Genomic DNA, 24,936 nt, shown 5'->3' on the forward strand with positions numbered 1-24,936 from the left:
CCCCTCCAGTGATGGTACCCTGGGAGCCGCCAAGTGTTGGGGCCAGGATAGCTGCAGGCAGTGCACAGGGATGGATGCAGACCAGCCAGCTCCCACATGGCACCCGGCTGTGCACCCATGGGGAAGCAGATGGCAGGAATCGAGCAGATCCCCTTGGCCCTCTTTTGGCAGAATTGTTTGGGAATTGGTCGTCATCTTGTTTGGTTTTTTTAGTCACATAGCAAAATGGTAAGAATTCTTTCCATAACTATCCATGTGTGTGTATATAGATTTCATACTGAGAGTGGGGTAGTGCTGATTTTAAACACTTATATAAAGAAATTCCTAAACACTTCTTTTATATAAAGAAATTTCTATCCTGACAATAAACACCCTCAAGATTTGTATGACCTGTTCCTCTCCTTTTGGCTGGGCTGCAGGGCCACAGAGGCATCAGCAGAAACGATGCAGAGGACAGAGCCTTGGCCTCGGGCTTCGAGGAGCTGGTGCATGGTTACCTTCTGTTTGCTTGAGACTGGGATTTGGAGCTGAGGAGCAGGAAGATGAAGGCAGGGCCTGGGTTGGGCTGTGGAGCTTGGTGGGACTGCTCTGGGGAAGGGAGCTGGGAAGAGCTCAGGCACTTGTTCTGTGAGGTGAAGAGTAGCTTTTTCCCACATGCAATTGAAAGCAGTGGTTTCCCCAGGTCAGCATGGGATTTGATGGCTTGCGAGGAGGGCTCTTGTCCTACCTGGAATGGACTGGGGCATTTGTAGCCTTATTATATCTGTTTACTGGGCTGCCAAATGAAGCAGTGATGATTAACAACCCCATAGCGCTCCTGTCAGCCCATATAATACCCATCAACCCCACATCCTCTCATGCACCCCATAAGCCCCCATCCCTCTCACCCTGCAACCCAGCAGACAAGACGGGGGGGGAGGGTGGGGGGTGGGAAAGTGCTGATGGTCACAAGCACAAGCCACATCCGAGCCATATCCTATTGCTACAGAGTGCAGGGACCAATCTGCAGGGATCCCAAATCTGCAGTCCCAAATGTGGGACTTCCCTGGTGTATGCAGCTCCCTAAAACATACAGTAACTGCAGGGGAAAGGAAGCAATTAGCTGAATTTGGGGCTTAATAACAGGCTTGATTAAAGCAGATAATGGCACTCCCTAAGGGCATGAGTAAGTCTCAGCTGGCCCAGTGTGATTTTGGCAAATACTAGGGGAAGTTGTAGACCAAGTGGTGCTCGGCTGGCAGCGAGATGGAGAGGCTGGATGACGGCTGGCAGCTTGGACGGGAAAAGCGAGAGGGGAGAAGGAGCAGCAGAAGCCAGGCATCCACTGAGGTGGGATCTGTGGGATCGCATTTGGGAGCAGAGCCTCATTAATGGCTTTTCACTAGATGGCACCAAACACCAGCGTTAATGAGGGTCCACTGAGCTGGGGGCACCCCCTTCTCCCGAGCACCCTGAGGTGGTGGACGTGGCTTGGGGACAAGCGGAGCATCCTCAGCCATGAGCTGGGGATGAATGGATGGATGGAGAGACAGATGGATCTCGGGCTGAACACATTCCACCACCTGGAAGGACAAGGGCTGCTTTAGAGGGAACAAGCTATCCCTCATGTGCTTTGTGCACCCTGCTAGGGCTGGGGCTTGGTATGGCCAAGCCCTGAGCTGGGTGACTGCTGGTCCCTCCGTACCATCCCATGGAAACGGGGACTGAAGAACCCTGGCCTGGCTGGGAGCTTCAGCCAGCAGCACCCCTGGCCCTGCACAGCTCAGGCCTTGCTGCCTCAGGAGAAGGCTCTGGAAGTGCATTCCATGGAGGAGATGAGCAGGGTGGGATGGGGACAGCTCTGGAGGACGCTGGAACAATGAGTTCTGCACATGTGGCAGAGTATAACACATGGACTGCAGGTGGTCCAGTGCACAGAAATGCCACAGTCTGGCTTATTCTGTGGGAGTTTGCAATAGAAGCATGGTTCTGCCTTTCCACACTATGAACTTCCTATGGATAAAGCACTATCAAAAGTCCTTCAGCCAGATCCCAGCAACCAGCTGCATGCCAGAGAATCACTTAGAAATCATCCAATGCTTATATTTCTCATTAAAAATGCTAAATGGTTGGTGCTCAGCTCAAACTCTATTTGGGTTGGCTAAATATCCTCCCAGTTATTTATTAAATGCCTTCACAAAGAGCTAAATACAGCCACAAGGTCATTAGGGAAAACGGACAATAATTAACGGAGATCCAGTAAATTAAGGCTCACAATGCCCTGGATGCAGAGCAGGGCTCCAGGGCAACGGCTCAGGGGCTGCACGGAGCAGAGGCTTTCCCTGCTCCTTGCCCTGCTTGGTTGCAAAATCAGGGGCTACCCCAGCCTGCCCTTTGCAGAAGCACTGGTGGGGGGGTGGGGGGATTTGGCTGCAGGTGCCTTTCCCTCCCAGGACGTTCCCTGTGCCTTTTCCGTTCCTGCTAGCCTCAGAAATCCCAAGTAAAGGTTCCAGGAACTTGGTATTACACAAGGCAATGGGGGCCATTGGTGGGAAATGGAGTAATTTCCCATTGCCCAAGAGCACCTAAAGAAAACAGCTTTGCCTGGAGGGGAGGTCCAATCTCCTTGGGAGGGAGGAACAGATGGAGGCCTGAACGCTGGTGGGGTCTTTGCCATCTGAGCAAGGACTATAGCCCCTAATCTCTACAGCCAGCTAAAGCTGGGCTCAGTTCTGCTGTCCTTGTGCCGCACAGGGATTTTTGGCTGATGACAGGGCTGTATGGAGCAAATTATCCCACCCTGGTGAGGCCAACCACTTCCTTTCAGCACTAACCTGCTTCCTACATGGCAGCAGCCTCCCAGGGAAGGGTATGAGGTTCAGGTAACCCCCACAGAGCTTGAGAAGAACTCACTCCTGGCTAAGCCAAAGCTGCTTTCCCCACAATAACTCTCACCACCATTAGGGCAGGAACCAGGAGTGTTTGGGGCAGGTTTCCTCCATAAAAACCTCAAAGGATCATCCCTGGGAAGGCACAGCCAGCCCCATGCTGATCTGGATCATGCCGTAAGGTCTGGTTTACAGGTCCACATGGAAGCAAGGTACAGAGAGAAACGCATATAAAGGACCTCCGGGTTGGAACGCAATATGGTCACAACGGTTTCTCCTGGAGAAGCATTCCTGCCCAGGAGAAAGCAGCCCCACTGCCTCCAGCCTGCTTGAGAGGCAAAGCCCTGGACAATCGCTCCTTGGCTTGTCCCTCAGCCCCAGGTGTAGCTGCAGGGCACAGTTGTGCAATGGAATAACTGCTTTTTGAGCAACTGGACAACCCCAAGTGTATCTTGTGCAAAAGATGTCCGGAAAACGCCATGCAACAGCAGAGGAAAAAGGTACAAACATCAGCACATGCCCAGCCCCATTCCCTGCCCCCATCCTCCCCAAGGCTTTAAATGCCCATGTCCCCCATCTCTCCACACTTACACCTCTCAAGGACACAGCAGCATGAAGTCGGTGGCTGCTCTTCTCCTGGTAGGGATGCTCATCCTCTGGACGGAGCTGCCAGCAGGTAGGAGATGCCCCGGATAAGGCACAGAGAGGAGATGCACAGGAGTAGGGAGGGAGCTGTGTTAGCAGGGATCCTGTGGGATGGGAGAGGAGATGGGGGCATCTTTCTGAGGCAGCCCATGGCCAACACCTCTCTCCTCTTGCAGGCAGCGCCTGGTCCTGCCCTCCCGTCCGCTACCGCTGCATGATGCAAAACCCACCCAACAAGTGCCTCACCAACCGGCAGTGCCCGCGGTACAAGAAGTGCTGCCCATCCTTCTGTGGCAGGAGATGCCTCTCGCGCCCATCCTACCCCCCTTTGATCTCCGGTAGGGCCTCAGGAGCTACCCCTCCTGCACCCATCTCCCCAGGGAGCAGAGCGGGGATACAGCAATGGTGGCTCTGGGCATGGAGCAGTGTCCGGCTGCCAGAGCCCTCCACTGTCAGTGGTGGGGTGATTGATGGCCACACTCTTGGGCTGGGGTTACTCTGAGCACCAGACCCAGCTTGTTCTTTCCTTTCCCTTTCCCCAGTGTAAGCTCCTGCTCCCAGGACAGGCCAAGGCGCCTTCTCAGCGTGCCCGAGCCACATCTGGCACCAGCTAGCTGCACATACCTCTGCTAAGGCTTGTCCTGCCCAGTGCTGGCTAATGGAAGGATGGGAACAGCCACCAGCCATGCTCAGAGACCACCTCGGCTCCAGGATCACCGCTGACAGTGCTGCAGTGCTACCACTTCCCCACTGCTGCTTGAACAAATAAAAGAGCTTGTCCAAGGGATGCTTGTGATGGGTGATTCCCTTCCCCACCTCCTCCTGCCTCTCTCTGGGCCCATTCTCCCACTGCTGCTTTCACCCTGGAATTTCCGCCTAGGGAAGAGGATGAAAACAGATCAGCTGCACACCTAGAGTGTGGGGAGGGGCGAGAAATCCATCCAGAGGCATACAGATCCCAGGAGGAAAGAGCAATGGGAAGGGGCTGGTGCAAAATACGATGGGACACTTTAGAGGATGCTCCTGGCAGGGTGGGGGTGCTCTGGAGAGCAGCATGTCCATCCCCCCCAACCACTCCCCACAGGGCTGATTGCCTGGCTGGGGGGGATGCAGGAGGCAGATCCCTGCAAGCACTTGGGGCACATCTGGAGGGCAGAGGAGGGGGGTTACATAGACCCAAACCCCAGCTGGTGCTGAGCCCCTCACTGAACCTGAGCTGGTGGTGAAAAACTCAGCTGAAAATTGCCTGTGAAAGCCTCCAGGCAGGGCACAAACCCACAGCTCTAAAGGGGCTCTTGTACAGCTGAGCGCTGGGGCCAGAAAGAGCAGGAAATGCCAGGAAACATCAGCAGGAGAGAGTGTGTGCAGCCCGAGGGACCTGCCCAGTGCAAGAGCAGAGCCAGGCATTGCCACATGTGCTGCAGGGGCAGAGCATCCCCCAGCCTGTGCCGATGCCCAAACAGCCCCTCCCCAGCCCCATAGCTCACACATCCCACCATCATATTCTGAGCAAGCAGCCCCAGCCCAGACTGAGAGAGGAGCCTGGTTTGTCTGCATAGACTAGAGAGAACAGAGAGGAAGATGAGCAAATCCTGGGCAACAGGGGGAAAGGAGCATTTGGGTGGTAGCAGGGAGGAGGCGTTTTGCTTCCATCACCTTCAAGTCCTAAGCAGACCTCATAAGCTGCCCAGCTCCCATTTGCTCCTGCAAGGGCTGAGCTAATGAGCCCCACTGCTAGGCATGAGCAAGGCTTCTGGAGAGCAGCACAAACTGGCCAGATAATAAAACCACCCACAAATACAGCAGGATAAAGCCTCTGGCTGTGGGATCAACATCTCATATGGCCCAAAGCAGAGACTGGATGCTTCCTGGCCAAGGCTGGGAAGAGCATCTGATGGAGCAAGTCCTTCCATGGGGATCACCATGGAAGAACTAGAGGGAGGCAAAGACTCAAATTATTCAGTGACCGAGAAGGAGGAAGTCCTCTTATGGTGAAAGGCCACTTCTCTGCTTAGCAGCCAACGGAGGGAAGGCATAACTGTGTGCCAGGAGAGGCTGAAAACACCAGGTGATCCAGTAGGACAAGGGCTGGAGCTCAACAGCCACATTCCATGTAAAATCAGACCTTGCTTTTGACCAGTGCTGTGTCCTACCAGGGGGAAACTCCAGCACCCTTACACCAACCCACCCCAGCGAGCAGGAAGCCCTGTGGCCACACAAGCCATGGGGTGATGGGGCAGATCCCCAGCACTCCCCAAACCATCCCCTACCCAGGCAGCCCAGAGAAGCCTCATTACACCTCCTGCCAGTCATTAGTCACAGACCACAACCCTCCCTCCTCCATCAGGATCAGCTATTATCAGCTATTAAGCAGGCATTTCCATACAGCTGCCTAATTTGATAATGCTGCAATTATCTTGGTTTGTTAACAAGATTAAATTGCTAATTGGTTTGATTAAGCACAGAGCTGCAGGCATGGGGTATCTCACAGCTGGTTAGTGCTTATGGTCACACACAGCTGGATGGTGGAGCAGCTCCTCCACTGAGACAAGAGCAAGGCAGCAACACAGGAGGGGTTCATCCTCCCAAAACCTGCTGCCTGGTGTCTCCACATCTCTATGTGATGGCCTGGAAAAGTCCCTCTTCCTGCCCTCTGACAGAGCCAGCTTTGCCCATGTCACTGCCGTCAACCCAGCTGCTGGCCCAGGCTGGCAGGAGATGGCTTTGGGGCTAGAGGATGCTATGGGGACATCTGGTCTGCTTCAGTCCTGCAGCGCTCCCAAACAGAAAGCGGCGTTAGAAACCCCGAGGCAATGAACCAACTGTGAACATCCACCTGCATCAAGAAATCCTCCCCCCAGGCACAGACCCCTACCTGTGTGCACAGCACTTCCAGCAACACCCAGCTCACCACCAGAGCCGCACTGGGGAGCTCCCAGCAGGATGCATCAATCACATCAAAATCCAGAGGAGAAAATACCCCAGGAGGAGCAGATTCACTCGGCAGCAGCTCTGCCCATACTCAGGTGCTACATGCAGCCCTCATGGCCTCTGCAGAGCAGCAGCAGGATTTCCAGTGGGTAAAGGAGCCAATACCATGCCGGTCCCCACCATAGAAGAAATACATACAAGCAGTCCTCGCACTGCTGAAGGTCAACAGATGTGTAAATTCACTCTGTGCCTCCTTCTGCGGGGCGATTTATAGAAAACTCAGCTCCTTGCCTGGACCAAGTCCCTCTCCAGCAGCAGGGAGGGGTGGTCAGAGCCAGAGCTGCCTCACACCAGCTGATGCCCTCCAGCTATTTCTTTCTGAAGACACAGGGATGCCCTTTTTGTGCTCAGGAACTTTGCCCTAAACATGCCTTAGTTTGCCTGGCCAGGTTGCACCAATAACCCTTTTAGGTGCCTTCCCCAAACACAGTGAGGGGAACACACGGCACTAGACCCACAGTGCTGGGAGGGCAGAGCTTCAGCCTTGGATTGCATGGTGGAAGGAGGCTGCATTTGCACCTGGGAAGCTTTGAGACAGCCAGGATGGAATCAGTCTGCTCTGCCTGGCTCAAGCACATCAGCCCTCTGCACTGCAGCAGGCCTCTGCCTGGTGGGGAGCCCCCAGAGCAGCAGGGTCTGGCAGGGGATGGTGCCATGGTGCGAGGATGCCAGAGCAGCCCACTGCAATGTCTCTCCTGCCTGAAGTGCTGCCAAGCCTCACAAGCTGCTTGTGATGAAGCCCGTCGATCTGATGCAGAAGCAGCTCTGCGTGCCCCATGACAGCCAAGAGCCAGCAGAGCTGTGCCGAACTGCTTGGCTCCATCCCTATTCATCCCAGCAGGGATCCTCACCAGGCTGCTCTCCGCTGCAGCCACACAAGCCTGCGCACCCAGGAAGCCTGTTCGATACTGGCAGGAGTTTCCTGAGCCAGGGACCCAAAAGGAAAGGAAGGCATTAAAATGAGGCCCGGCAGCACCCTGGAGCTGAGGGACATGCCTGCATGGCAGCAGTCTCTTGTCCCCATGCAGAAAGAGAGCAGACAGAAGTATCTCCCCTCTGCACTAAGGCACTCTGTATGAAGGCATATGTGAGAGCTCAGCAGGAGGCTGGGCAGCAGCACAGGCAGGGCTGCCAAGCTCCTCTCCCATGCCTTCTTTGCAGTCCCAGCTCTCAGCTCCAGGGCCAGACCCGCAGCCTCTCTTCAGGCTGATGCCTTCATTCAGACAAGCAGCTGGGATGTTAAGCAAAGAACAGCTCTAGCAAAGGCTGACGAAGCACTTGAAGACTCACACAAAGCAGCTTACAGCGAGGAAAGAACCAGAAGCAACCAAAGCATCTTCTCTAAGCACCTGCCTTGCAATAGTCCCTGCTCACACACCAAACTAACACACAGTTCCCAACTCATGGCCCACACACATGCTCTGGGCAAGGTCAGGGTCATAAAACTCACCATCACCCCCAAATCCACCAGCACAGCCATCAGGGTACCCACACATCCCCTTCCAATGGGGCCACTTACCTGCAGAGACCCTCCCCACTGAAACCACTGCCTCCCCATAGCAAGGTGTTGTGGAAGAAGAGGGTGGGCTATTCATCTTATAGGGCAGCCCAGATGAGCTCAAGCCACTCCCCAGCTCCAGCTGAGGAGGGGAAGTCATTTCCCAGCTCCTTTGGGCCCCACATGGGCTCCTCGTTAGCATCACACAGGGAAATTCCTGTCTCTTCAGCCCTGCCTGTGCCAAGGCGCACACAGATGCTCCTTTCCCCAACAACTATGTAGGTTAATAACATGCAATGTGATTGCAAGACACAGGGAAGTGCAAAGCTATGTCAATATTTAGCTTTTACACGTTTGGCTAATTAGAGAGCAACCTGTGATTCCCTCGGAAGGAGGCACGGCTGCTTCGCCCCTCTCCCTCCCCTTCTGTATGTTCCCAGTTCAGATGGGATAAACGTCAGCTCATTCGCCAGTCGCAAGCGGTCTGTCCCAAAATGCTATTCCCAGGCACTGGATGTCAGAAATCATTATACTAAATAAAGCTTCATGAATGATTCATGGAGCTGGGTTTCACATTAATCAGGGGGAGATGGGCAAAAGCAGCACAGCATCACAGACCGCCCTGTCGTGTTCTTGCACAGGCAGGCAAAAGGAGAGGTTTGGACCTTCAAGGCACAAATTAGGGCTACGGTACTAATCAGAGAAACACCCGGGTCCCAACACGACTGGAGCCTGACCGAGCAGAGACCAAAAGCACGCAGTGGGCCATTGCCCAAATACCTTTCTGCTTCAGGAGCTCCTGTGACTCCATCACATTAATGAGCCCAGGGCAGCCTGCTGCTGCTCCGAGCACCGTCAGAGATGCACGACTGCTTTTCATATTAATCCTCCTCTCCAGCACGGGGCTGGGCCAGCTCTTGGGTCTCACGTACTGAATCCCTGGCTCCGTGCGCTATGGCCACTCAAAATAGAATGTTGGTCTAAATTATCACCAGGAGGCTTCCACGCTGCAGGAAAACGGGGTGTCTGCCTGGGTGTCACACTGCACTCCAGCACAGGCTGGCCACCAGTGGGCATTTCCTTGGGACACAAACGCTTCTTCCACTGCTCCAAGACTTTGGAAAGAAGGTAGATATGTCCTGTCTGGATACCCAAATCTACCTAAAAACGCAAGCCCTGAACTCTGTAAATCAATGGGAGAGTGATGTGTGCCCTCAACATGGCAATGTTGGTGGAAGGAAGTGATGAAGATTGGGATCCCATGTGTATGTTGTAGGAATGAGGGCCCATGTCTCTCCCAACCAGCCAGTGAGCTCTCATCCTTAGGTCTCTTTCTGCATCCCTGGCTGCTCCTCTGCTGCTTGCTCAAATAATCCTGGTTAAAAACCCTCAAAGCTACAGTGACAAGATGCCAGGCCAGCTGTACGGCAGGGAAAAATCTATAGCTGGCATTCCCAAATCTGTGCTCTGACATGAAGACAGCAGGGATTCTCTGTGCAGCAGTGGAGGAGTATCTAACAAGAGGCCAAGGAGCCATCAGACACCCCTGCTACCTGCCACAGCTCCGCAGCCTTCCTTGGGCCATGCAGTAGTAGGGTCAGGATAAAGATGCTGTTTCCCTGAGACAGTGGATCCTGCAGATACTTCCATCCCATAGCAAGCACAGATGAGGGGATGGCATTGGTGAGAGCAGCAAACCTGCCCTGGGGCTCTGCCTCTCCACCACAGCTGGGGACAAAGAGTGTCCCCTGGGTTTGGGTCCCTTCAGTCCCTGCACAGCTGTGGTGACGCAGCTAGAAATGTCAAGCCAAACCTATAAATTGCTGATGAATTGTCACTATTGTTGTTTTGCAAGTAAAAGTGCCCCAGTGGCTTTAGGTTCTTGGAGAGCACCAGGCTCCTGTTGCAGCTCTGCCTCCAGCTTCATCTGTGCTGGCAGGAGTGTGAGTATAGACAGAATTACACTCACGTGAGGGGAAGAAGCTCACCCATTGCTGTAAGGGTGCTGTATTTTGGGCCCCTACAGGAGGCTAGAGCACTGCTGGAGGCAGTGAGAGGGGCCCTGATGTCAGAGGGTCTTCAGGCTCTGAAGGATGCTCAGGGGCTTGCTGGCTTCCTTCGTTCTCCTCTGCCTCTTCCTCCTGCAGACACCACCTCTGCATGGGCAGGACACTTCAGGCCAAGGAGCAGGCCTTGGTGCTCATGGAGCTGCAGCATCAGCAATCTGCCCCATGGGATGATGGAGTGTGGGAGGATGAAGATGGGGAAGAAGATGGAGGATGAAGATGGGGAGGAAGATGGTGATTGTAGGAATGGCACCCTCAGAGCTGATGGTCCTTACTCCCCTCCTCCTGCTCAGAGGATGCTGCCACCATGGCTCAGCTTTCCCTCCTCATCATCCTGCTGGCTGGCTCTGGGGAGAGGCAAGGCTGCATGGGGACAGCTGACAGCATGGGAAGGAGAAGCCCAAACCCATCCAGCCAGAGCAAGCGCCTCCCAGAGCTCATGGGCGGCCTGGGGGGCACAAACACATCAGCGAGCACAGAAACCACCAGGGAAAAATAAAGTATTAAGGAAAACCCATGTATTAAGTCTTTGCCAGTGCGAATCTCAAGAGCAGGCTTTTGCATCTGCCCTAATTTAGCTCTTTCTCTCTGGAAAGGACTATTTGTGAAATGCTTTGTGTCCATGTCCCTGGCATTAAACAGCCCCTATCAGTATCCGGCTCCACAGATCCCCCTGCACTCGCAGGTGTGCCAGCACTCATCTCTCTCCATCCCATCTCCTATGTGGCACATACCCAGCAGCTCTGGCCTTTCACAATGGATGTCCAAGGGGCTGAAAAGTGCTTGAAGATTTTTCTTTCAATTAAAGGAACTTGCAGACATGCTATATTTGTACGTACATTCCCCTATTTATTTAATTTATTGCTACATCACCTATTAAATAAAATAAGGCAGAAAGAAGAAAGGAAGGGAGCTGCCACAAGCTGAGCGCCTTTTGGGATGACTCACTGCAGCACTGAAATGGCTGCTGGCTTCAGACTCACCCTGCCTCTGCAATTTGCTTCCAGACTGCAGAAGAGACCATGGTGAGAGGTTTCTCCTCCCATCCATGGGTTGTTGCTGTACGGTCATGGACAAAATCCCCCCCAGGCTTCGGCGGCAGGAGACCTGCCTTCCCCAGGAGAGGAAGATGGGGGCAGACATGAAAGGAAGAGATGGCAAAGTGCTTCCAGTTGACCTGATTTTCTGTCTGTTCCTGTCTTCACATCACTGCCAGTTGGTTGAGGAGTGGTGGTGGAGGCACAGGGCTGGCCCGTGCCGTGAGGAGCTGCACCCTGCCAGCACAGCTGCAAACCCCGCTGTGTAAGGGCCCTTGCACCTCAGTTTGCTGGGAAGGAGCCTTAAAATGGGAGTCTCCTCTTCCTGCCACAGTTCGCCAGTGTCAGGCCACCAAGCTCTGGTTGGCTGATGGAAGAGTCAGGCCTTCCGCTTCTGAGTTTGAGCAGCAAAGGGGAAATTCACCTCAGGTGCCACTGATGCTGCAGTCAAGCCCCCCCCTGAAGGATGCTGCGATGCCAGCACAAGCCTATGCAGGGCCTCAGTAGCCTGGAAGGTGAATTTAGCTCTCCTGCAGCCAAGGCTTTGAGCTTCAGAAGGGGCCATAGAGGTGTCTCCCCTCCTGGGGTGACCCCTCCATCCTGGGGGCATTACAGGCAGAGTCCTGCCTCGCTTCCCGCTCACGCTTCAGTGCCTTCTCACAGCCTAGGGGACACTCGGCAAACCTCCCAGTGCTGGGAGAGCTGGTTTTGGGGGGACAGGGCTCAGGTCTGCCCTGTGGCTGAGCAGAAAGGAGGTTCTGGTGCAGAGACAAAGTGTTGGACAGAGTGGGGGCCCTTGCAGTGCGAGGCACTGCTCCTTCTCTAAAAAGTGGATGGATGAGAAATGTTTTTAGAAAGGAAAAGGAAATTCACCCTGATCCCCTTATGTCAGTGACAGGCAGAGAAAACCCCATGTGGGAGCCAGTCCTCCTCCCTCCCCATGGGCTGCACCCTCCTGGGCCTCAGCACCCACTGAGAGCTGGGCTGGCAAGTGCCCCGAGCAGACAAAGGCGGGCATGTTTATCTTGCAGCTTCCAGGGATGCTCAGCCATCCCTAATTGCCATAAAAATAAACGCTTTTTGCTTCATATCACAGAACAGAGGAATTTCCCCCAGGGTTGTTTTATTTTTCCTCCTCAGTTTGGTTTTTTTTTTCTTTCTTTTCTGAGGCCTCCCTCAAAGTCATCCCTTCCCCCTCCCTCCGCTACCTCCTTCCCATGTAAACAAGCACACGGCACACACAGTCTGACACATCACACACATGGAAACACGCTGATGGCCCCGCAGCGGAGAGAGCTGCCTGGCACAGGGACGGGGCTGGCAGCACACGCGGCAGAAGGAGGCGGGTGTGCGGGCAGGGGAAAGATGCTGGCCACTAAAAAGAGCTCCCAGCCGGCCTCGGGCAAGCCTGGAGAAGGGTGAGAGCCCACAGGCTCCATCCAGCCCCTCGGGCTGGAATTAGCAAGCCGATGGATCCAATGAGGAGAGTGGCGTGAAGTCTCACTCCGCGTGAGCTGTCTGCCTGACACGGTTGCCATGAGCCATCGCTGTGAGGACATGCAGCCCCAGCCATCACCTCGGGAAGGTCTCATATCCTCTCTTCCACGTCCTGCTCCCGCAGCTGACTTCTGGGGGAGCTGGTGTGCTTGCACCGGTCGCCAGGCTGTGTGGGGATGGCTCCAGGTGGTGACAGCAGCTCTGTGACCTGAAACCCAGCGTGTGCCATGCCCAGGACTTGCTGCCTTCACCCACCTCCTGACGAGCCTTTCAAGAGCCAACGGCGAGCTCAACAAGCCAGGGGGGCTCTTCCCCGGGTGGCTGCCCCCGGTGCCCTACGTACCCCCAATCCCAAGGAGAAAGATGGAGCTGGATTGCATGGAGGGTGACTGCAAGGGCAGAGGTGCATTGTCCACGTGCGAGGTGTCACCACTACTGGGGCCCTGCTCAGCCTGACAGCCAGGTCGGGTTCTGCTCGCTGCCCATCATACTGCTCAGCCCCCCGGGTCCCCACTTGCCCCTTGAGCAGCTTTGCAAGGTGCTGGTGAGTCCTGTAGCCCGCTGCGGCTCCCATCCGCCGTCCCACGGGCTGCGGAGGGCACTTCCACCAGGTAAGGCCATCGATCGTGGCGGCTGTACCCACTCCGGGCCCCGGGTTCCCCTCGGGGCATCCCTGCACAGAGCTCGGGGGCTACCCCGGGGGAACCGCGCTGCTCCGGCCCCACCTTGCTGCCGAGGGACCGGGAATGGGACCGGCTTCCCCTCCCCGCGGCTCCGGGCGGGCGGGCCGGAGGGTGGCACCCCCGGGAGGGGCGGCGGGGCGGGCGGGAGCACGGGGACCCCCCCTTCTGCCCCGCGGAGCTTCAACCGCCGCCGCCGGCCCCGCAGGGCTCCTCGGCTCCGCGCCGGGCGCGCACGCTGCGGCGGGAGCGGCGCCGAGGCAGGTGAGCGGCGGCGCGGGGCCGGGCTCCGGTACCGCGGGGACCCGGGCACAGGCACCAGGGAGGGGGGGACTGGGGAACCGGCATCCCGGGGTGCTGCAGCCACCGGCATCGCGGGGACTCGGATATCGGCTTCCCGGGGCGCGGCAGGGACCGTGAGATCCGCAACCCAGGGACCAGCGCGGAGCGAGGCACCGGCATCCCGCTAACGCGGGGTACCAGCATCCCCGGGCACTGCAGGGATCAGCACCCTGGGGCTCGGCAGGCACCCGGTGCACCGGCATCCCGGGGTGAGAGGGCAAAGAAATCAGCGGCATGCCAGAGAGAGCAGGGATGGGGGAAGCGACACACCGGGATGAGCGGGGAAGCGAGGCACCGGTATCCCGGAATGAGCAGAGAGCCGCCGTGCTGCACCCACATGCCGGGATGCTGCTGGGACGCGGGGCATAGGGATACTCCTCTGTGCAGGTACACTCCTCTGCAGGCGGGGGTAAGAGAGTCCTTCTCCCTGAAGCCTCCTCATCACAGGGGCCACCCCTCGTCCTCTCCGAGGAACGGGGCTAGGTGCGGGTGTCCCCCCGGGGAGCTGTGCACCCGCTAAGAGAGACCTGGAAGCAGAGGCTGGCTCAGGACAAGGCATTATCCGCAGCAGGTCCTGGGCTGCCTGCTTGCAGGAGAAAACCGAGCTGTTGGTAATGACTCCCTCTTGCACCCTGAAACGAGTAGGGAGTCTCTCTGCCAGCTGCATCCCCAGCCCTCAGTGTAGAGCCCTCAGTGTTAGCTTCTCAGTGTACAGCAGCAGCTTATGCTCTGTTTCAGGGAGCAGCCAGCAATGGGAATTCCCGTTCCATGCTCCTTCCTGCCCGCTTGGAGAGCTGCTCACCTCCAAAACAAGGGCTTGGTCCTGAGTATCTTCAGGCTGATGGTACAGGGCTGCTCAGTGATGGAGACGGGGCTCTGCAGGGCCATTTCTGGATAAGCAGAAAGCAGGCGTCTCTCCAGACCTGACCCATCACATAGCTGCTAGGGATACCATCCTGCAGGAGCTGGGAGGTCAGCCAGCCCACTCCCTCCATCAGGTACCCAGGAAGGGATCCCCAAACCTATCCCATCCCCATGGGCATCCCATGCAGGACTTCTGCAGTGGTTTGCAGCCACAACACCTGCACACCCAGGACATGCAGGTGTCACCGGGGTGACAGAGCATTTAGGATGGGACTACAGACAAAGGATAAGGGTTTCCTCCTCCTCTAGGCATTTCTAATGGCTCCCTTGAGACAAACCACAAGTCTGGGAAGCCTTGCTGAGCTGTAAGTACAGGGTTTCTGATTTGGACCGTTAATCTAAATCCATTGTACCTGGTTGGAAAAGGCCCAGTGTGCAATACTCCCTGCACTTGCTGCATCCTCACTTGAATGTCTATTAGCATCTTCCTTCCCGCTGCCTTGGTTCCCCTCTGCCAGTTAGAATAAATACTCCTAACTTCCACTTGAAAGCCTTTAAGAAAATTTATGTTGTCAAGGGAAACTCTTCTTGCATTTCTTACAGAAATGCTTGATCTGTTATATTTTCACTGTCATAAATGCATACATCAGAGATTTCTTCCTCCAGGAGATACAGATCCATGTGAACACCCAACACCCAGCTCACACTGGGCTTGTGTAACTCTGATGGTTGTCTCTTTAAAATAGCTTACAATGTATTTCAAAATTGACCAGAAAGAGACTGGGTCTCTTCTGTTCTCTTTTCCAATCATTCATGGAAATTTGGGGTTGACTGAAGGGAAATTTTCCCAATTCCCATCACCGCAGACAGACACATTTGTATTCTCTGTCCATTGCGCTTTAAAGTAAAACAACCACCCAGCCTTTCCAAAGTAAGCTTCTGTTTCCCAGCAGATACTGCTGCAAATGCAAGGTGGGTGCATGCTGTGATGATCCACAGCGGAGATGATGCCAGGTCTTAGTTCAAACTCCGGTATTGTTCTGAAGTTGAGTAGCTGGTCATGAAACAAGTAGACAAAAGAGTTATAAAACTATTAATTGCTGCTTTAGATTCCTACTTGAAAGCTGTATGTGGGCAGAAATTTGCTCTATTCAGAAGCGAACATCAGAAAGGAGCATTTCAGTTCGTGACCCTTCTCGTGCTGCTTCCTGCGTGGGATGCAGAGGGGGATGGAGGGATTTCCCTGGGTACAAAGGCTCACAGAGGCCTGACACCTGCTGGTTTTCTTTTGAGCTGTGAGGCATCTCCCTCCCGGCTCTTGGGGTTTGGCACATCCCATCCGGAGCCACCGTGCCACAGCACAGCCATGCGCTGTGGATGGTTCTGCATCCTTTTGGGTTTGTCCTGACATCCCAGCGCAGCCCCTGGTAGCCACTTGGGCTCTTCCATGCCTCAGCCCAGCCCCAAGACCACCTTGCCTTTGATTACAGTGACATTTGGCCTGGTTTCCCAGAGCGGCTGCTCCACAGGGAGGGTGCAAGAGCGGCTGAGGATGGGTGTGGGATGAGCAGGATCCCACAGACCCACCCGCACAGCCCCTGTGTGTGTGTTTGTAGCCTGAATGCATGAGCATCCTTCTGGAAGGAACCTGGATTCTGGATTAGTCATCCCCACCCCACAGATGGGCTGTGTGATGTCTTCCCTGGAAAAGCTTATGTCACAGAAATTCCAATTTGTCCCTGAAAAGGAGTGTTTACACCCCTTTTTCTCCCTTGCTTTTGTCTTAACCATTAAAAAAAGTTGATCCTTCTCTTTTTTCCCCTCTCCTTTGAAAGGCAACACAATGACTCCATTAAGCTCTGAGGCTTACCACAACCCAGTTGCCTCCTTCAGCCATGGTGTAGTGGGAAGTGCTGGCTTTGTGGTGCAAAGCCTGTATCTTTAAGGAGCCCTGGCTGAGAGATGCAGCGGAGTTAGCAAATGCCTTTGCCAGGCTATTTCACACAGATCTGGCATTTGCTGCACCCACAGCCCTGCTCAGCTTAAAAATGTTCCTCTCGGGTTTATATCTAACCATTACTCCGTTACCTGCCCCTCTCCAGCTCTGCTCTGACCCCCAGATTTAGATGTGGAAGGGTACCCCAGGTCCCTCCCAGTCTGACAACCTTTTATGCTGTGTCTCTCAGACACTGGAAAACACGCAGAGCCCTTTTCCTGCCCCCAAATGATGTGAGATGTCTAGTGAGCAATGCCAGGCTGGGGTGCAATGGGGTCTGCAGGGGAACCGGGGTGAGGGGGACCCACTTCATATCACTTACGTGGCGTTCAACCCTGGTGTCTGCTGTCCGAGCAGCCTGTCCCATGTAGGTTCTGGTGGCACCTCAGCATCACCATAAGGACTGATGCAGCCCTTCCTTTGGCTCCTGCTGCCTCCATCCCTGCAGCACCTAAAAGTTTGAAGACTTCAGTGGGTGACACAAGACAGAGAAGGTGAGGGATTTTCCTAAGATGCTGGTTGATTAAAACCAGGGAGGGAAGCTTTTGAGACAGGAGACAGGCCAGTCTGGAGGTCACAAATACCTCAGTGACTGCTGCAGCATAAAACATCATTGACTACAAAAGTCGTGTTGGTACCAGCAGTGACCCTGAAGGGCAGAGCTCAGGAGCAAGTCATGCTGATAGGGGGGTTCTTCCCAATTAATCGATGTGTGGGTAAAAACTGTAATCCCTCAACCAAGAGAGCCAATGCAGCGTCCTTCCAGAGGACACCCAGAACGCTGGTGCCAGGAGCAGAGGGACCGTGTGGGTACGGGGCTGCTCTGTGTTTCCCCAGGCATTTTGACAAATAAGGTAGGTGGAGAAGTCTGATTTCAAATGGGTGCAAACCTTTTTATTTGCCTTTTTATTCTAAGCTTCTGGTTGAGAGGTGTAAATGCATATGAAGGTGTGGGAATGCTTCTCTTTGTTAGATGCTTCAGCTGCTTCTCATTAAAAAAGGGAATTTCTGCTGCAGGGAAAAGCCTGGCCCCCTGAAACTTTGAAAATCCTGAAACACAACAGAAAGCAAAACTTGGGTGTTTATTTCCCTACCAATATACCCATTTTTTAATTCAGTCATCAATGATTCTGAACCGTGTTTTTGTTATGTTTTAACATTATTAAAACAATCTTAATATTTTACATGACAGAGCACGCAAGAGGAAACAAAGCAGGCAGATGAATTGTTTTGACACTTCTTTCACTGAAAATCCCTCTAAAAGTGACACCTTCTGTGAAAACACTTTGATTTTAGCAAAACTGCCTTTGCTGCTGGGAAGATTGCACCACCTAAGAATTTTTTGACCAGGTCTAATTAGCAATGTAGGAGTCGGGGTACAAAGCTCTTTGACAGAATCACTGCGGTCGGGATTTGATGATGATGGTATTTTTCCATGGGGGAGGCTCTCTGGGGGATAAATCCTCTCTTCAGTGACTAATTACCTGTTTGAACAAGGAAAGCCCCACGATGAGGTGCTGGGGGTGCAGGAAGCTGCTTTCCATTAGCAATCTGTGAAGGGAGAAACTTTAAGAGGTAAAAATTAAGGAAAGGTTTCGCTTGGAAAAATCATTGGCTTTTTTTCCTTTTGCCTTCCATACACATCAAAGATCAACTGCCCAAAACTGTTTCTCATCTCTCCCCTCTCCCTTGTCCTCACCTTTCAACATTCAAACACCCCTCCTCACTCCCCAGGGTACTTCTGCCCTCCACCCTGTAGTACCAGGTTCGTGGGGAGCCCTGCGTCCCCTCCAGCCCCGCTGTGTCTCACCCGCAGGTGGAACCGGCTCCCGCTCTGCTGATCATGGTCAACAAGACCTTAACTTACTGGGGTCCCAGTTTTGAGGAGGACGTTATCAACATCAACGTGGGGGGCCTGAGAAGGCGGCTCAGCTCCAGCGCCCTCTCCAAGTTCCCCAACACCCGCCTGGGCCGGCTGCTCTCCTGCGACTCGGAGGAGTCCATCCTGCAGCTCTGCGATGACTACGACGTGAGCGCCAGGGAGTTCTACTTTGATCGAAACCCTGGCTTCTTCCTCTACGTGCTCCACTTCTACCAGACGGGGAAGCTGCACGTCATGGAGGAGCTGTGCGTCTTCTCCTTCTGCCAGGAGATCGAGTACTGGGGCATCAACGAGTTCTTCCTGGACTCCTGCTGCAGCTACCGCTACCATGAGCGCAAGCTGGAGAGCCGGCACCACAACTGGGACGAGGAGAGCGAGGTCAGCAGCGTGGACACGTCCCCCGATGAGATCTCCGACATCAACCACGACCTGCTGCGCTACAGCACGCTGCGCTGCGGCAACGTGCGCAAACGCCTCTGGCTCACCATGGAGAACCCCGGCTACTCCATCCCCAGCAAACTCTTCAGCTTCGTGTCCATCAGCGTGGTGCTGGTTTCCATCGCCACCATGTGCATCCACAGCATGCCCGAGTACCAGGAGGTGGATGAGAGCGGCAATGTGCTCGATGAACCCATCCTGCACAAGCTGGAGTATTTCTGCATCTCCTGGTTCACCTTCGAAGTGTCTTCCCGCCTCCTGCTCTCCCCCAGCCCCAGGAAGTTCTTCAAGCACCCGCTGAACCTGATTGACATTGTCTCGGTGTTGCCCTTCTACTTCACCCTCTTGGTGGACTTGACCGTGGGCAGTGACTCGGAGCTGGGCAACCTGGGCAAGGTTGTGCAGGTCTTTCGGCTCATGAGGATATTCCGGGTGCTGAAGCTGGCTCGGCATTCCACCGGCCTGAGGTCACTGGGAGCCACCTTGAAGGTAAACTGTCTTTTTGTCTCCTTTTTAATCCTTTAGTCTCTGGGCAAGGAGGAGACTTCTGGTATGGCCTGGGGATGTGAACAGATTCATTCCCAATAAGCTGCCAGCTCTGGGGGGTGTCTTGGGGTGGCAGGCACCCTCTCCTCCCACTTAATGCCTGGCAGCTCTGGGTGTTGCTGCTTCTGAAGGGCAGGGATGAAGGGGGACACCCTATTTCTTGCTGCTGCAGCACCAGCACCAGCACAGGATGTTGTGGTATGGGCAGGACTTGTCTGCCAGGGTTGAACCCATTCCCCATGTGTAAGCCATGGAGAAAAGCAATCCTGGAGTGTGGCTAGGGATGGGCAGCAAGCAGGAAAGTTGTTCTGCCAACTTCTGCTGTAAAGCAGGACCAGCCCAGCCCAAACCTTGCAAAGCTCACAGGGCATCAGAATAAGCAGAGGGAAAAAATTCCTGGCATCCTCAAAGCCTGCTGAAAACAGCATCCAGGGAGCATTGTTCAAAATGAGGATGCCTGAAGTCCTACCTGCATCACGCTTCTGAACACTCACCTCACCTTGAAAGAGCAATCAGCGACAGACCCGGGTAATGCTGCTTGCAAAATTCAAACCAAATTGTACACTCGGGAAGGGCTCCCTGAACCCTTTCTGAGCTCCACTTATGCGTGAACAGCACATTGCAGCAGAGCAGGGACTGATGGGCTCATCTGCATGATATTAAGCAGCAGACGAGATCCAGGGAGCCAGCAGCATCCCGGCTCCGACCTCTGCCGAGCCGCTGATTCACCGAATGACGTGCTCCAAAGTGCCGCTTCCTGGGGACTCCGGAGCCGGCTGTAAGCGGGGATGAGTGAAGACACAAATCTGATGCAGCAGCTTGGCGTTGTGATTTAGTGGGCACATAAATTACAACATCTTGTTAATCATAATTTACTTCCTCTTGCCAGAGCGTAAAGCAGCAGCAGAGGAGTAAAGGCTGTTAACAGCCAGGAAGTGGGAGCGATGGCTCTAGCAAGCTGAGTAATTGTTCCCCTACCACGAAAGTGCTAGCAGAGGGATTTCTGCCATTTGTGCATCGTAAACCCTGAACGGTCTTCAGATTGCCTGGGGCCTGATCCAGGGTCTATTTAATTGGAGAAGAGGCTTCCCCCTCCTCTTCCCTCCTGCCATACACGACATCCATTACCATTATTGCAGCTTCCCCAGTGTGGGCTTGGTGCCCATCTCCCACTGGCAGTCAATAGGTGTGAGGCCCTGAGTAATTTAGGCATCTGCAGGGATCTACAGGAGTTGTTCTCTGTCCCCTCAGGGGCCTGAACACACAAATAGATTGGAAGATGCAAAGCTGCACGTCCCCAGATGGCAGATGCACCATCCTGCTGTCGCTACCATGGGCCATCTCTGGGCTTGGTCCCCACACTGGTGTCTCCAGCCAGGCTCAGACTGTGCTCTTCCATCTCATTTGTCTTCTGCTGTACTGGAGAAAAGAAGTTCATTCAGCAGAGGAAGGAGCCCACGCACAGCCCCCGACTGTCCCAGGGCAAGCAAACCTCACACTGAGTCAGGAACCCAAAGAGACTGCTGCCAGGGTGCTGTTTTGCTGCAGCCTTTTATTGCCCAGTATGGCATCTCCCAAGGCATCCCACCCAAACCACGGCTAAAAGTGCGTTCCCACCCGAGGCCCAGCTGCCTTCCCCTGGGTCAATGGGCAAATCACACATTTCCAGGATAATTGGCTGCAAATAGGTGCCTGAGGATCAGCTGGGGGATTCCTGGAGCCACCCCTATGCTTGTAAATTAAAGCAGTAGGATCTACTGGGGTGCCTGACTTCCCCTTCACCCTCCAGCACATCCCAGGGCCATAACTGATATCCTTTAAAAATGCACCAGGTTATTTGTCTCTGCTGCTCCCCAGCTGGGATGTACAGACGTGTGTTAAGCTCCAGCCAGGAGCAAGGCTTTCATGGCCAAGTGATACAAGCTTGGTGGCTCTGAGCTGTTTGTCCTTCACGAGGAGCTCCCTTGGAGCTGCTATAGTGCATCTGCAGCCACAGGCGATGGTGGAGGAGGAGATTATTTCCCCTCGGTACAGCTGGCAATAGCTGAGCATCTTTTGCCAGCAGTCAAAGTGAAGTCTTCCTGCTCCCTACTGAGAATCCACCTCTTTTATGCCTCGTCTTGACCGTGGAAGCTCTTTTCCCACGTCTTCTGCTGTTTGCTTTGCTCAAATGTTGTTTCGTTTAGTCATCGTGTGGTCTCTGATAAAGCATTCCCTGCCTCTTAGGAGACTGGGAGAAAATAAACCCTGTCAGAGCTCTGCTTTCCTTTCCCCAGAAGATGAAAATGAAGCTGGCAGGTTGTCGGGCAGAAACGTTCAGGAAATGTGCTTGTGACCATCGATAAGTGAGTGGACCAGCCCTGCTGTGAGGCTGACGGTGGCTTTGGCACTGGTGTGTGGTTGGCCTGGCCTGGCTTCACCTAGAGGCTGTCCATGAGGTAGTTTCTGGGGACCCACCAAGATAACAAGATGATGTGTTCAAACATTGTTAGCAGAGATCAGGCTGGAGCCAGCGCTGGGACAGGGCAGTAGCCTCTGCCTGGGAGCCCTGGCTGGGAAGCACAAGGCTGCCTTTCCCTCCCAGCGCTGCTGTGGAGGGCAGAAGGGTGGCTGTGGGTGCCAGGGATGATTTCCCAATGCCCCACTCACATGGGTCACCCACAAGTCTCCCGACCCCTCTTAGCCCAGCCCCAGGGGTTATCCCATGGCAGAGGTGGACAGGGGCACTGGGGATGTGCAGGGCTATATTTGCACTGCAGCATCCCAGTGTCCTGGCTGGTACAGGGGTGGTGCCCCCCCGACCATCACTGACCACTGATCTACTTTGCCTTCCAGCACAGCTACCGGGAGGTGGGCATCCTGCTGCTCTACCTGGCCGTGGGGGTCTCTGTCTTCTCTGGTGTGGCCTATACCGCTGAGAAGGAGGAAGATGTGGGCTTCGACACCATCCCAGCGTGCTGGTGGTGGGGCACGGTCAGCATGACCACCGTGGGCTATGGCGATGTGGTGCCCGTCACCGTGGCAGGCAAGCTGGCCGCCTCAGGCTGCATCCTTGGGGGTATCCTGGTCGTGGCGCTGCCCATCACCATCATCTTCAACAAGTTTTCCCACTTCTACCGCAAGCAGAAGGCGCTGGAGGCGGCCGTGAGGAACAGCGGGAAGAAGGACCCCGAGGATGCCGAAAGCATTTCCAGCCACGACCGAGACTCGGAGGCTCTGAGTGAGAGCTCCGTGGGCAGAGGCAGCCCCGACCGCCGCGGTCTGACCCCTGGCTCCCACCACACACCCTGACCCCACCGCACTGCCGCACCGGGGACCTGCTTGCTCACGGTGAGCATGACACAGCTGCTGCACCAGAACGTGGCGCCTGGCATCGCCCCTGCCCTGCAGAGGACCAAGGAGGGCTTGAAGGAGATGCCCATCTGCTTCCAGCCCCGGGGATGCAGTGGCTGGGTCCTCCTGGATGTGTCTCAGCCTTCACCCAGCGATGGCTGCAGACAGAGGCTGTGGCACTGGACAGACCCCTGCCAGAAAGGGAGTGAGAAATAAAGAAATGGAAATGACCCTGATCAGGCTCTGCCCTGGCTGTGTGAAGGGGGAATCTTCCTCTGCCCTGAGGTTTTGTGTTTCCCAGGGTGAGGTTTAGGAGCTTGAGACTGAGGCAGCCCCCTCCCAGGCTGGCTGCCCTTCCAGGTCCTGTACAAGTTTGGCATCAGCTCAGCCCCAGTCCTACCCCAGCTGGAAGCAGCCTTGAAAAGCTCAGCTGTCCCAGCAACCATGGGGAAAAGGGCTGGAAATGAATCTGTGCAGGAGGAGAGGTGGTGCCCAGCTCAGGGTTAGCCCCACTGTCCCCAGCCCCTGCAGTGGGATTGACTGGACCTCACCTTCCTTCCACTGCAGTTGGAGTTTAACCGGTCTCCTGAGCTGCCACCGCTGGGACCCGCAGGGATGTGAGGCTGAGGCTGCACCAGGAGCACTGTCCAGGAAGGGGGGACACAGCCAGGGATGACAGACAAAAGGGACAGTGCCCTCCAAGGCAGAGGAGGTGAAGCCGTGGGAATCAAGGGGCTACCTCCAGGAGGGCTCAGACCCCTCAGCTCTTCGCTCCATGGGGCTCCCAAGCCACAGGGCTGCTCTGTGTGGCTGCTGGCACCCAGCTCCTGGGGCAGGGAGGAGGCAAAGTCCCTGCAAAGGGCTGTCAGGGAGCAGACGGGGGGATGCTGTCTGTGCCATTGCCATATGCTGGTGATTTCCACTGCAGGAAGAGCTGCCAGGGAGCCCAGGGTCTGCAGCAGCTCGTGATGGGGTGGACGAGGTGACCAAAGCCAGCCGGGTTCAGCACATGCCCTGGTCCCCCTCGCCACAACCTCCAGCCTGGCTTCATTCTGCTGCCTCGTCCCTCCCTGCCTTGGGGCCAGGCAGGGGCAGGAGTGCCTAAGCAGGGGGTCACACTGTTCCAGGTATCACCTCTCCCTGGTGCTGATGCTCTCGCCTTTCCTCTGCAGGGAGGGAGCACCCCAATGTCTGCAAGAGGCCAGGGCAGAGGGGACCTTGCTCTGCTCCTCCTCACTGCAGCCTCTGGGCACCTCACAGCCGGCAGGGAGATCCACCCAGAGCACCAGGCCCCCTTCCTGCCTGGATCCCCAGCCTGTCTGAGCACACTGGGGGCTGCTCCCAGCACAGCATTAATTCCCTATGGAGTTTTCCCTTCACCTCCCATTCTCTGTTTGGAAACTCGTGGCTCCTTTGTGCACAGAGGAGTACACCCTGTATTGCAGTGCCAGTCTTGAGCAGGAGAAATGTGCTCCCTGCAGTCACTCCATCAGCCCCAAAATAGGTGGATGGCTGCAGGGTGGCCCCAGGCTCCTGGATCCTGGTGTTTGCCATGGGTTGTTCTGGCTGGCTTTCGGCACAGCCACAGTTGCGGTGCTGGCTCTGCCTGTAGCCATCTGCTCATCACAGGGAAGAAAAGACAAACCAGTGCCAGCATGAACCCCAGTGGGATGCGGGGAGGGGTCCCCAAGGAGCAGTGGTGTGGGACGGGGGGTGCTCACCCTCCTGGCATCATAAGTCTTCCAGTAGTGACAGTCTGTGGTCCGCTCTGCGCTCGTTCTTACTGCAAGCTGGGACTGGTGAGCAGCATCGTCTGCTCCAACCAGCTCCCACTGCACTGTTACTTGAATAAAGGAAGGAGTTTCCCCTTCTCTCCGTAAGTATTCCAGTAGCAAACTGTATTAAAATGTGAAGACTGAATTACATGTATTAATTAAAAAGCATTATGCAAATAATAAAGAGCATGTAAATTAATTTTCTATCTATGCATGGGATGCATACTGTATATTTTATTAAAGACCTAAGTGACCCACTTTGCACGCTGGTTTTGTTTCGTGGTGGTGTGGGGCTGGGCTCATGGTTGGTGCAAGCAGCCCTGGGAAACAGATGGGATAATCCATCCCTGTGAGCCATCTCCAGCACCCTCTTGGTGCACGGGAGAGCTCCCACTCATACAGCCCCTGCCTCATCCCTGTCCCAGTGGTGGGTGATAGTCTTTGTGCCTGGACCACTGGAGCCGTCCCTGATGGAGAAT

General features: G+C 55.0%; 2 protein-coding genes across 3 annotated transcripts; both read left to right on the plus strand.

The window, feature by feature from the left end:
* The first annotated feature begins 3,386 nt into the window (after window positions 1-3,386).
* LOC133262330 (elafin-like) lies at window positions 3,387-4,274 on the plus strand. Its single transcript, XM_061441381.1, has 3 exons — window positions 3,387-3,543; window positions 3,689-3,850; window positions 4,055-4,274. The coding sequence occupies exons 1-3, from the start codon at window positions 3,480-3,482 to the stop codon at window positions 4,057-4,059; spliced, it is 231 nt and encodes a 76-aa protein (XP_061297365.1). The 5' UTR covers window positions 3,387-3,479; the 3' UTR covers window positions 4,060-4,274.
* An 8,086-nt stretch (window positions 4,275-12,360) lies between these two features.
* KCNS1 (potassium voltage-gated channel modifier subfamily S member 1) lies at window positions 12,361-23,340 on the plus strand. 2 transcript variants are annotated; one of them, XM_061441675.1, is made up of 3 exons: window positions 12,361-13,212; window positions 18,300-19,292; window positions 22,185-23,340. In XM_061441675.1, exons 2-3 carry the CDS (start codon window positions 18,327-18,329, stop codon window positions 22,638-22,640), a joined length of 1,422 nt encoding a protein of 473 aa, XP_061297659.1. In that variant the 5' UTR covers window positions 12,361-13,212; window positions 18,300-18,326; the 3' UTR covers window positions 22,641-23,340. The 2 variants fall into 2 exon arrangements, with proteins under 2 accessions (XP_061297659.1, XP_061297660.1); XM_061441676.1 differs by lacking the exon at window positions 12,361-13,212 and adding an exon at window positions 13,428-13,545.
* The last annotated feature ends 1,596 nt before the right edge of the window (window positions 23,341-24,936 follow it).

The sequence above is a fragment of the Pezoporus flaviventris genome, unplaced genomic scaffold, assembly GCF_033815535.1.
Source record: "Pezoporus flaviventris isolate CSIRO_AGI_PZ_B2104156 unplaced genomic scaffold, CSIRO_AGI_Pfla_v1 ptg000213l, whole genome shotgun sequence".
Classification (NCBI taxonomy): domain Eukaryota; kingdom Metazoa; phylum Chordata; class Aves; order Psittaciformes; family Psittacidae; genus Pezoporus; species Pezoporus flaviventris.

What these genes read in the sequence shown, in the direction of transcription:
- LOC133262330 (XM_061441381.1), top strand. Translation starts at nt 3,480, where the DNA reads ATGAAGTCGGTGGCTGCTCTTCTCCTGGTAGGGATGCTCATCCTCTGG. An exon ending in CTGGACGGAGCTGCCAGCAG is followed by an intron (nt 3,544 to 3,688) that starts GTAGGAGATGCC and finishes CTCCTCTTGCAG; the next exon opens with GCAGCGCCTGGTCCTGCCCT.
- KCNS1 (XM_061441675.1), top strand. Translation starts at nt 18,327, where the DNA reads ATGGTCAACAAGACCTTAACTTACTGGGGTCCCAGTTTTGAGGAGGAC. An exon ending in CACTGGGAGCCACCTTGAAG is followed by an intron (nt 19,293 to 22,184) that starts GTAAACTGTCTT and finishes TTTGCCTTCCAG; the next exon opens with CACAGCTACCGGGAGGTGGG.